This window comes from Entelurus aequoreus, linkage group LG23 (assembly GCF_033978785.1).
Source record: "Entelurus aequoreus isolate RoL-2023_Sb linkage group LG23, RoL_Eaeq_v1.1, whole genome shotgun sequence".
NCBI classification, from domain to species: Eukaryota; Metazoa; Chordata; class Actinopteri; order Syngnathiformes; family Syngnathidae; genus Entelurus; species Entelurus aequoreus.
In genome coordinates this window covers 44,795,150-44,807,496 of record NC_084753.1, presented here as the reverse complement: position 1 = coordinate 44,807,496, position 12,347 = coordinate 44,795,150, and the positions used below count along the sequence as shown (strand labels likewise).

General features: G+C 33.7%; 1 protein-coding gene across 5 annotated transcripts in view; it reads left to right on the top strand.

Moving 5' to 3' along the window:
* Positions 1 to 12,347, top strand: part of smoc1 (SPARC related modular calcium binding 1) — a 107,647-nt gene that overhangs the window by 17,635 nt on the left and 77,665 nt on the right. For 3 of the 5 annotated variants that reach the window (XM_062033820.1, XM_062033823.1, XM_062033819.1), the window contains exons 3-5: positions 4,556 to 4,657; positions 11,560 to 11,672; positions 11,761 to 11,860. In XM_062033820.1, the coding sequence (XP_061889804.1) occupies positions 4,556 to 4,657; positions 11,560 to 11,672; positions 11,761 to 11,860 (315 nt within the window). The remainder of the gene's footprint in view (positions 1 to 4,555; positions 4,658 to 11,559; positions 11,673 to 11,760; positions 11,861 to 12,347) is intronic. The other 2 variants (XM_062033822.1, XM_062033821.1) reach the window with 1 other exon arrangement.

Genomic DNA, 12,347 nt, shown 5'->3' with positions numbered 1-12,347 from the left:
AAGTGTCAAAATGTCGGGAGATTTCCTGTCAAAATGTCGGGATATTATCTGTCAAAAAGTCTGGATTTTTTCTTTGTGTCAAAATGTATCTTTTATAAGTGTCAAAAACTCGGGATTTTTTTCGTCAAAAAGTCGTGATTTTTTCTAGGTGTCAAAACGTCAAGATATTCTGTCAAAAAATCGGGATTTTTTCTAAGTGTCAAAAAATCGGGATTTTTGCTAAGTGTCAAAATGTTGGGATATTATCCGTCAAAATGTCGGGATATTTCTGTCAAAATGTCGGGATATTTCTGTCAAAAAGTCTGGGGTTTTTTTGTCAAAAAGTCTGGATTTTTTTTGTCAAAAAGTCTGGATTTTTTTGGTCAAAAAATCTGGGGTTTTTTTGTCAAAAAGTTGTGATTTTTTTTGTCAAAAAATCGGGATTTTTTTATAAGTGTCAAAAAGTCGTGATTTTTTTATAAGTGTCAAAAAGTCGTGATTTTTTTCTTATTGTCAAAATGTATTTTTTTATAAGTGTAAAAAACTCGGGATTTTTTTCGTCAAAAATTCGGGATTTTTTCTAAGTGTCAAAATTTCGGGATATTATCTGTCAAAATGTCGGCATATTTCTGTCAAAATGTAGGGATATTTCTGTCAAAATGTCGGGATATTTTTTGTCAAAAAGTCTGGATTTTTTTGTCAAAAAGTCTGGATTTTATTTGTCTAAAAGTCTCGATTTTTTTTGTCAAAAAGTCTGGAATTTTTTAGTCAAAAAATCGAGATATTTTTCCAAGTGTCAAAAAGTCGTGATTTTTTTCTAAGTGTCAAAATGTCGGGATATTTCTGTCAAAAAGTCGAGATTTTTTTTCTCAAAAAGTCTCGATTTTTTTGGTCAAAAAGTCTGGATTTCTTTTGTCAAAAAGTCTGGATTTTTTTGGTCAAAAAGTCTGGATTTTTTTTGTCAAAAAGTCTGGATTTCTTTTGTCAAAAAGTCTGGATTTTTTTGGTCAAAAAGTCTGGATTTTTTTGGTCAAAAAGTCTGGATTTTTTTGGTCAAAAAATCAGGATTTTTTCCAAGTGTCAAAAAGTCGTGATTTTTTCGAAGTGTCAAAAAGTTGTGATTTTTTCGAAGTGTCAAAAAGTTGTGATTTTTTTCCAAGTGTCAAAATGTCGGGATATTATCTGTCAAAATTTCGAGATGTTTTTCTAAGTGTGAAAAAGTTGGGAATTTTTCTAAGTGTAAAAAGTCAGGATTTTTTCTAAGTGTCAAAATGTCGGGAGATTTCCTATCAAAATGTCGGGATATTATCCGTCAAAAAGTCTGGATTTTTTCTAAGTGTCAAAATGTCGGGAGATTTCCTGTCAAAATGTCGGGATATTATCTGTCAAAAAGTCTGGATTTTTTCTTAGTGTCAAAATGTATCTTTTATAAGTGTCAAAAACTCTGGATTTTTTTCGTCAAAAAGTCGTGATTTTTTCTAAGTGTCAAAATGACGGGATATTCTGTCAAAAAGTCGGGATTTTTTCTAAGTGTCAAAATGTCGGGATATTATCCGTCAAAATGTCGGCATATTTTCTGTCAAAATGTCGGGATATTTCTGTCAAAATGTCGGGATATTTCTGTCAAAAAGTCTGGATTTTTTTTGTCAAAAAGTCTGAATTTTTTTTGTCAAAAATCTGGATTTTTTTTGTCAAAAAGTCTGGGGTTTTTTTGTCAAAAAGTCTGGATTTTTTTCGTCAAAAAATTGGGATTTTTTATAAGTGTCAAAAAGTCGTGATTTTTTTCTTATTGTCAAAATGTATTTTTTTATAAGTGTAAAAAAATTGATTTTTTTCGTGAAAAAGTCGTGATTTTTTCTAAGTGTCAAAATGTTGGGATATTTCTGTCAAAAAGTCTGGATTTTTTTCTAAGTGTCAAAAAATCGGGATTTTTTCTAAGTGTCAAAAAATCGGGATTTTTTCTAAGTGTCAAAATGTCGGGATATTATCCGTCAAAATGTCGGCATATTTTCTGTCAAAATGTAGGCAGATTTCTGTCAAAATGTTGGGATATTTCTGTCAAAAAGTCTGGATTTTTTTTGTCAAAAAGTCTGGATTTTATTCATCAAAAAATCTCGATTTTTTTTGTCAAAAAGTCTGGAATTTTTTAGTCAAAAAATCGGGATTTTTTCTAAGTGTCAAAAAGTCGTGATTTTTTCCTAAGTGTCAAAATGTCGGGATATTCTGTCAAAAAGAGATTTTTTTTTCTCAAAAAGTCTGGATTTTTTTGGTCAAAAAGTCTGGATTTTTTTTGGTCAAAAAGTCTGGATTTTTTTTGTCAAAAGTCTGGATTTTTTGGGTCAAAAAGTCTGGATTTTTTTGGTCAAAAAATCAGGATTTTTTCGAAGTGTCAAAAAGTCGTGATTTTTTCGAAGTGTCAAAAAGTCGTGATTTTTTCGAAGTGTCAAAAAGTCGTGATTTTTTCGAAGTGTCAAAAAGTCGTGATTTTTTCGAAGTGTCAAAATGTCGGGATATTTCTGTCAAAAAGTCGGGATTTTTTCTAAGTGTCAAAATGTTGGGATATTATCTGTCAAAATGTCGGCATATTTTCTGTCAAAATTTCGGGATCTTTCCTGTCAAAATGTCGGGATATTTTTTGTCAAAAAGTCTGGATTTTTTTGGTCAAAAAGTCTGGATTTTTTTCGTCAAAAAGTCTGGATTTTTTTCGTCAAAAAGTCTGGATTTTTTCGAAGTGTCAAAATGTCGGGATATTCCTGTCTAAAAATCTTTATTTTTTCCAAAGTGTCAAAAAGTCGGGAATTTTTTCTACGTGTCAAAAAGTCAGGATTTTTTTTGTCAAAAAATGATATGGATGTTTTATAAGTTTGAAAATGTCGGGATGTTTCTGTCAAAAAATCAGGATTTTTTTTAAGTGTCAAAATGTCAGGATATTATCTGTCAAAAAATTGGGATTTTTTCTGTGTGAAAAAGTCGGGACATTTGTGACAAAATAAATGGTGTTCCTGGGATTAAAGGCCTCACCAAACATATTGCTGGGTATTGTGGCCAAACAGCTCCATTTTTGTGTCATGTGACATCACATGGACAAAGATAAGACTTTCTGGAGGAAAGTTCTGTGGTCTTGTCAAACGCTCTTAAAAGGATTATCTGTTGGCCGAGTTCCCAGACATGTGGAATGATCTTGTGCTCCAGACATCTTTCTACACGAGCAAATAGATGAAAACTCGAAAAAGCTTGGAGGTCTACAACTTATTTGTGTGTGTCTGGGTCAAGGACATTGCTATCAAGACTCTCCCGGTTTAATATGTGTGTTTTTTGATGGGGTAAAGTTGTATTTCATCATTTAACTTGGCGTCTACTGCCATGTTTGTTGTTGTTCTTGTTGTTGTTGTTGCAGCATGTACCCTTTATGAGTTTTTCCCTGTCTTTATCAAAATATAACTATAGATGTCAACATTGTGTACGTGCTGAAAGATTCATTTATGATTGCTGTCCTTGATTAAAAACGTAACTCTTTTAAATTTTGCTTATATTTTCTTTCTTTGCAGAGTCGGTGCTTTACGAAACACTCGTGACAAAAATGTGTTTTAAGAACTCCGAAACAACATATAATACAAATAATATCAATTTACTGCCTTAGTACCATGGTGTTGCATGTTAGTGTGGACCGTGGAACAATGACTTTACTGCCTTAGTACCATGGTGTTGCATGTTAGTGTGGACCGTGGAACAATGACTTTACTGCCTTAGTACCGTGGTGTTGCATGTTAGTGTGGACCGTGGAACAATGACTTTACTGCCTTAGTACCGTGGTGTTGCATGTTAGTGTGGACCGTGGAACAATGACTTTACTGCCTTAGTACCGTGGTGTTGCATGTTAGTGTGGACCGTGGAACAATGACTTTACTGCCTTAGTACCATGGTGTTGCATGTTAGTGTGGACCGTGGAACAATGACTTTACTGCCTTAGTACCATGGTGTTGCATGTTAGTGTGGACCGTGGAACAATGACTTTACTGCCTTAGTACCATGGTGTTGCATGTTTATAAGTGTGGACCATGGAACAATGACTTTACTGCCTTAGTACCATGGTGTTGCATGTTTATAAGTGTGGACCGTGGAACAATGACTTTACTGCCTTAGTACCATGGTGTTGCATGTTAGTGTGGACCGTGGAACAATGACTTTACTGCCTTAGTACCATGGTGTTGCATGTTTATAAGTGTGGACCGTGGAACAATGACTTTACTGCCTTAGTACCATGGTGTTGCATGTTTATAAGTGTGGACCATGGAACAATGACTTTACTGCCTTAGTACCATGGTGTTGCATGTTTATAAGTGTGGACCGTGGAACAATGACTTTACTGCCTTAGTACCATGGTGTTCCATGTTAGTGTGGACCGTGGAACAATGACTGTACTGCCTTAGTACCATGGTGTTGCATGTTAGTGTGGACCGTGGAACAATGACTTTTTGATAGCAGAGTGTTGTTTGTCAATTAGTTGGGTGTGTTGCTGTTTGCAGACGGTCTGGGAACAGATCCAGGATTTACTGTTGCACGTTTTGCCTTTCAGGAAGAAGCTGGGCTAAGCCGGATCAGTCTCCGGCGTCTCCGGCGTCTCCGGCGTCTCCGGCACCGACGCCCCTGTCTGTGGGCGGAGAGATGGCGCAAACAGGTGAGCACTGCAGTGCGTCAGCCATGTTGAAGCATCATTATAATGGAGGACATGTTGACAGATATCAAAGATGGATGACTTGGTTGTGTGACAAAGTCCTACCTTCAAACACACCTATTGCAAAACCGGGAAATGAATTCAAATCCCCGCCCAAAATACCACCGTTTTAACGTATATGTATCATGCCTAACCCTAAATTCTTATTTTTTCGAGGTGTCAAAAAGTCGGAATATTTCTGTCAAAAAGTCGGGATTTTTTCGAAGTGTCAAAATGTCGGGATATTTCCTGTCAAAATGTCGGGATTTTTTCTAACTGTCAAAATGTCAGATTTTTTCCAAGTGTCAAAAATCGGGATTTTTGTCTGAGTGTAAAAAAATCCGGATTTGTTTTTCAAAAAGTCTGGATTTTTTCTAAGTGTCAAAAAATTGGGATTTTTTCCAAGTGTCAAAAATGTGGGATTTTTTCTAAGTGTCAAAATGTCAGGATATTTCTGTCAAAAGTGGGGATTTTTTCGAAGTGTCAAAAAGTCGGAATATTTCTGTCAAAAAGTCGGGATTTTTTCGAAGTGTCAAAATGTCTGGATTTTTTCTAAGTGTCAAAATGTTGGGATTTTTTCTAACTGTCAAAATGTCAGATTTTTTCTAAGTGTCAAAAATCTGGATTTTTGTCTGAGTGTCAAAAAATCCGGATTTGTTTTTCAAAAAGTCTGGATTTTTTCTAAGTGTCAAAAAATTGGGATTTTTTCCAAGTGTCAAAAATGTGGGATTTTTTCCAAGTGTCAAAATGTCAAGATATTTCTGTCAAAAAGTGGGGATTTTTTCTAAGTGTCAAAATTGGGATTTTTCTAAGTGTAAAAAAGTGGGGATTTTTTTCTAAGTGTCAAAAAATCAGAATTTTTTCCAAGTGTTAAAAAATCTGAATTTTTTCTAAGTGTCAAAATGTCGGGATATTCCCTGTCAAAATGTCGAGATATTTCTGTCAAAAAGTCGAGATTTTTTCGAAGTGTCAAAAAGTCTGGATTTTTCCAAGTGTCAAAAGGTCAGGATATTTTGACAAAAATTCTGGATTTTTTCCAAATGTCAAAAAGTCTGGTTTTTTTTTAAGTGTCATATAGTCGGGATTTTTTCCAAGTGTGAAAAAGTAGGATTTTTTTGTAAGTGTCAAAATGTCGGGATATTACTGTCAAAAAGTATTTTTTTCTAAAACTCTGGATTTTTTCTAGGTGTCAAAAAGTTGGCATTTTTTCCAAGTGTCAAAAAGTGGGGATTTTTTTTAAGTGTCAAAATGTCGGGATGTTTTCTAAGTGTCAAAAAATTGGGATTTTTTTCTAAATGTCAAAAAGTCTGGATTTAAAAAAAAAAAAAATCCGGATTTTTTCTAAGTGTCAAAAAATTTGGATTTTTTCCAAGTGTCAGAAAATTAGGATTTTTTTCAAGTGTCAAAAAATTGGGATTTTTTCCAAGTGTCAAAAAATTAGGATTTTTTCCAAATGTCAAAAAGTGGGGATTTTTTTTTTTGGTGTCAAAATTTGGGGATTTTTTCTGAGTTTCAAAATGTCAGGATATTTCTGTCAAAATGTCGGGATATTTTCTTAGAGTCAAAATTTGGGGATTTTTTCGGAGTGTCAAAATGTCAGGATATTTCTGTCAAAATGTCGGGATATTTCTGTCAAAAAGTCGAGATTTTTTCGAAGTGTCAAAATGTCAGGAGATTTCTGTCAAAATGTCGGGATATTTTCTGTCAAAAAGTCGAGATTTTTTCGAAGTGTTAAAATGTCAGGATATTTCTGTCAAAATGTCGGGATATTCTGTCAAAAAGTCGAGTTTTTTTGGAAGTGTGAAAAAGTCTGGAATTTTTCTAAATGTCAAAAAGTCTGGATTTTTTCCAAGTGTCAAAATGTCGGGATATTTCTGTCAAAAAGTCGGGATTTTTTCTAAGTGTCAGAAAAATCAGGATTTTTTCCCAAGTGTCAAAATGTCGGGATATTTCTGTCAAAAAGCCGGGATTTTTCTAAGTGTCAAAAAGTGGGGATTTTTTTTCTTAGTGTCAAACTTTGGGGATTTTTTCGGAGTGTCAAAGTGTCGGGATATTTCTGTCAAAAAGTCGAGATTTTTTCGGAGTGTCAAAGTGTCGGGATATTTCTGTCAAAAAGTCGAGATTTTTTCGGAGTGTCAAAGTGTCGGGATATTTCTGTCAAAAATTCGAGATTTTTTCGGAGTGTCAAAGTGTCGGGATATTCTGTCAAAAAGTCGAGATTTTTTCGAAGTGTGAAAAAGTCTGGATTTTTTCCAAGTGTCAAAATGTTTGGATATTTTGTCAAAAATTCGGGATATTTCTGTCAAAAAATCGAGATTTTTTCGAAGTGTGAAAAAGTCTGGATTTTTTCCAAGTGTCAAAATGTTTGGATATTTTGTCAAAAATTCGGGATTTTTTTTTTTTTTAAATTTTTTTTTTTTTAATTTTAATAATGTCCTGCCCAGCTTCTCGGGCAAATCATATAGCAGATGTAGATGCCCATATCGGCTGTTCAGATTTACTTTACAAAAGAGAAGTGTAGGATACTTCTCTTGTTGCCTTACTTGTATTTTGACTTTATTAAATGTATTTATATAATCATTTGGTGCAGCCGGGCCGGAGCAGGAGGGGATAGAAAGAGAGAAAAAGGAAGACAGAGGGGGGAATTGTGGGGACAAGAGGGGGATTAGACAGAGAGACAAAAACAACAACAGCAAACACAACAACAACAACAACAACAACAACAGAGCAACATCAGCAAATACGACATGTACAAATATGATGGTAAAAGTAATAGCAAATAAGCAGTTAGCGAAAATTTAAAAAAATAAAATAAAATACAGAAATGACAATGAGCATTATTACACTAAAAATGGAGCAATATGAATACCAATAGAAATAGTGCTATTGATAATAAACAATACCAGTACTTTACCTTTATTATCAACAATACAATTGTTCAAATGCAACAATACATATACGTAATGATAACTTGAGATACGAAAGAATGCAGAAAAATGGAGGGGAAGAAAGAGAAGCAACCTTAACCTTGTAGATTGTTATAGTAACAATAGGTTAAGCTTTGTCAGTGTGCCATGTGTTATACCCAGTTTACCCTAGGGCAACAACGTTAATATATGTTTGATGAAACGTGATTATGTGCATGAGTGTATGTGTGCATATGTACTTGTATATGTACAGTATGTGTATGTGTGCTTGTACAGTGAATGTATATGTACAGTATGTGTATATGTGTGTTTGTACAGTGAATGTATATGTACAGTATGTGTATGTGTGCTTGTACAGTGAATGTATATGTACAGTATGTGTATATGTGTGTACAGCGAATGTATATGTACAGTATGTGGGGATTTTTTTCTAAGTGTCAAAAGTGAGGGTTTTTTTCTGAGGGAAAAAATCAGGATTTTTTTTTTCAAAAAGTCAGGATTTTTGTAAGTGTAAAAAAGTGGGGATTTCTTTATGAGTGTCAAAAAAATTTGATTTTTTTTCTAGGTGTCAAAAAGTGGGGATTTATTTCTAAGTGTCAAAAAGTGGGGATTTTTTCTAAGTGTCAAAAGTCTGGATTTTTTCTTAGTGTCAAAATGTATCTTTTATAAGTGTCAAAAAGTCGTGATTTTTTTCGTCAAAGAGTCGGGATTTTTTTAAGTGTCAAAATGTCGGGATATTCTGTCAAAAAGTCTGGATTTTTTGTAAGTGTCAAAAAGTCTGGATTTTTTCTAAGTGTCAAAAAGTCTGGATTTTTTCTAAGTGTCAAAAAGTCTGGATTTTTTCTAAGTGTCAAAAATTCTGGATTTTTTCTAAGTGTCAACATGTCGGGATATTATCTGTCAAAATGTCGGGATATTTCCTGTCAAAATGTCGGCATATTTCTGTAAAAATGTCCGGATATTTCTGTCAAAAAGTCGTGATTTTTTTTGGCAAAAAATCGTGATTTTTTTGGCAAAAAATTTGGATTTTTTTTCAAGTGTCAAAAAGTTGTGATGTTTTTCCAAGTGTCAAAATGTCGGGATATTTTCTGTCAAAATGTCGGGATATTTCTGTCAAAAAGTCGAGATTTTTCCTAAGCGTGAAAAAGTCGGGAATTTTTCTAAGTGTCAAAAAATCTGGATTTTTTCGAAGTGTCAAAAAGTGGGGATTTTTTACAAGTGTCAAAAAATCTGGATTTTTTTCTAAGTGTCAAAAAGTCTGGAGGTTTTCTAATTGTTAAAAAGTCTGTTTTTTTTTTTTTCTTAGTGTCAAAATGTATCTTTTATAAGTGTCAAAAAGTCTGGATTTTTTTCGTCAAAAAGTCTGGATTTTTTTTGGTCAAAAAGTCTGGATTTTTTCTAAGTGTCAACATGTCGGGATATTATCTGTCAAAATGTCGGGATATTTCCTGTCAAAATGTCGGCATATTTTCTGTCAAAATGTCGGGATATTTCTGTAAAAATGTCCAGATATTTTCTGTCAAAATGTCCGGATATTTCTGTCAAAAAGTCGTGATTTTTTTTGGCAAAAAGTCGTGATTTTTTTTGGCAAAAAATCTGGATTTTTTTCCAAGTGTCAAAAAGTTGTGATTTTTTTCCAAGTGTCAAAAAGTTTTGATTTTTTTCCAAGTGTCAAAATGTCGGGATATTTTCTGTCAAAATGTCGGGATATTTTCTGTCAAAAAGTCGAGATTTTTTCTAAGCGTGAAAAAGTCGGGAATTTTTCTAAGTGTCAAAAAATCGGGATTTTTTCGAAGTGTCAAAATGTCGGGATATTCTGTCAAAAAATCTGGATTTTTTCAAAGTGTCAAAAAGTGGGGATTTTTTACAAGTGTCAAAAAGTCGGGATTTTTTTTTCAAGTGTCAAAAAGTCGTGATTTTTTTGTCAAAAATGTCGGGATTTTTTTCTTCCAAAAAATCTGGATTTTTTTCTAAGTGTCAAAAAGTCTGGAGGTTTTCTAATTGTTAAAAAGTCTGTTTTTTTTTCTTAGTGTCAAAATGTATCTTTTATAAGTGTCAAAAAGTCTGGATTTTTTTCGTCAAAAAGTCTGGATTTTTTTTGGTCAAAAAGTCGGGATTTTTTCTAAGTGTCAACATGTCGGGATATTATCTGTCAAAATGTCGGGATATTTCCTGTCAAAATGTTGGCATATTTCTGTGAAAATGTCGGGATATTTCTGTCAAAATGTCCGGATATTTTCTGTCATAATGTCCGGATATTTTCTGTCAAAAAGTCGTGATTTTTTTTGGCAAAAAATCTGGATTTTTTCCCAAGTGTCAAAATGTCGGGATATTTTCTGTCAAAATGTCGGGATATTCTGTCAAAAAGTCGAGATTTTTTCTAAGCGTGAAAAAGTCGGGAATTTTTCTAAGTGTCAAAAAATCGGGATTTTTTCGAAGTGTCAAAATGTCGGGATATTCTGTCAAAAAATCTGGATTTTTGCAAAGTGTCAAAAAGTGGGGATTTTTTACAAGTGTCAAAAAGTCTGGATTTTTTTTCAAGTGTCAAAAAGTCGTGATTTTTTTGTCAAAAATGTCGGGATTTTTTTCTTCCAAAAAATCTGGATTTTTTTTCTAAGTGTCAAAAAGTCTGGAGGTTTTCTAATTGTTAAAAAGTCTGGGTTTTTTTTTCTTAGTGTCAAAATGTATCTTTTATAAGTGTCAAAAAGTCTGGATTTTTTTCGTCAAAAAGTCTGGATTTTTTTTGGTCAAAAAGTCGGGATTTTTTCTAAGTGTCAACATGTCGGGATATTATCTGTCAAAATGTCGGGATATTTCCTGTCAAAATGTTGGCATATTTCTGTCAAAATGTCGGGATATTTCTGTCAAAATGTCCGGATATTTTCTGTCATAATGTCCGGATATTTTCTGTCAAAAAGTCGTGATTTTTTTTGGCAAAAAATCGTGATTTTTTTGCAAAAAATTGTGATTTTTTCTAAGTGTCCAAAAGTCGTGATTTTTTTCCAAGTGTGAAAATGTTGGGATATTTCTGTCAAAATGTCGGGATATTTCTGTCAAAAAGTCGAGATTTTTTCTAAGCGTGAAAAAGTCGGGAATTTTTCTAAGTGTAAAAAAATCGGGATTTTTTCGAAGTGTCAAAATGTCGGGATATTCTGTCAAAAAATCTGGATTTTTTCAAAGTGTTAAAAAGTGGGGATTTTTTTCTAAGTGTCAAAAAGTCTGGAGGTTTTCTAATCGTTAAAAAGTCTGTTTTTTTTTCTTAGTGTCAAAATGTATCTTTTATAAGTGTCAAAAAGTCGGGATTTTTTCTAAGTGTCAACATGTCGGGATATTATCCGTCAAAATTTCGGGATATTTCCTGTCAAAATGTCGGGATATTTCTGTCAAAATGTCCGGATATTTTCTGTCATAATGTCCGGATATTTCTGTCAAAAAGTCGTGATTTTTTTTGGCAAAAAATTGTGATTTTTTGCAAAAAATTGTGATTTTTTCTAAATGTCAAAAAGTCGTGATTTTTTTCCAAGTGTCAAAATGTTGGGATATTTTCTGTCAAAATGTCGGGATATTTCTGTCAAAAAGTCGAGATTTTTTCTAAGCGTGAAAAAGTCTGGAATTTTTCTAAGTGTCAAAAAATCGGGATTTTTTCGAAGTGTCAAAATGTCGGGATATTCTGTCAAAAAATCTGGATTTTTTCAAAGTGTCAAAAAGTGGGGATTTTTTCCAAGTGTCAAAAAAATCTGGATTTTTTTCTAAGTGTCAAAAAGTCTGGAGGTTTTCTAACCGTTAAAAAGTCTGTTTTTTTTTTCTTAGTGTCAAAATGTATCTTTTATAAGTGTCAAGAAGTCGGGATTTTTTTGGTCAAAAAGTCTGGATTTTTTCGAAGTCATTGAGGAAGACGGAAGACAAAGTCTGTGTTGACGAGGTTTTGGCGTCCAACAGACGTGGCTCAGTCCAAGTGCCGTGTGGAGAGGAAGCAGGCTTTGGAGCAAGCAGGGAGGCCCCAAGAGTCCATCTTCGTCCCAGAGTGCACCGAGGACGGGTCCTTCTCCCAGGTCTGACTGCCTGCCCTCACCTTGGTCTGACTGCCCTCACCTTGGATCCTCTGCACATTGCAAGACTTTGCTTGGTGTCCTGGTGCAGGTGCAGTGTCACACCCTGACGGGCTACTGCTGGTGTGTCACCAGTGACGGCAAGCCGGTGAGCGGCTCCTCTGTGCACAACAGGACTCCGGTGTGTTCAGGTACTGCACAGCAAAAGACTCACATGGAACTCTAAGACTGGGGAGAGTACAGGATGGAGGTGTGGTCCTAGTTAAAAGAACTCTAAAACTGGGGAGAGTACAGGATGGAGGTGTGGTCCTAGTTAAAAGAACTCTAAGACTGGGGAGAGTACAGGATGGAGGTGTGGTCCTAGTTAAAAGAACTCTAAGACTGGGGAGAGTACAGGATGGAGGTGTGGTCCTAGTGAAAAGAACATATATATATATATATATATATATATATATATATATATATATATATATATATATATATATATGTGTGTATGTATATATATAATTATATATATATATATATGTGTGTATATATACTGTATTTGTATACATATATATATATATATATATATATATATATATATATATATATATATATATATATATATATATATATATATATATATATATATATATATATATATATATATATGTGTATATATACTGTATTTGTATA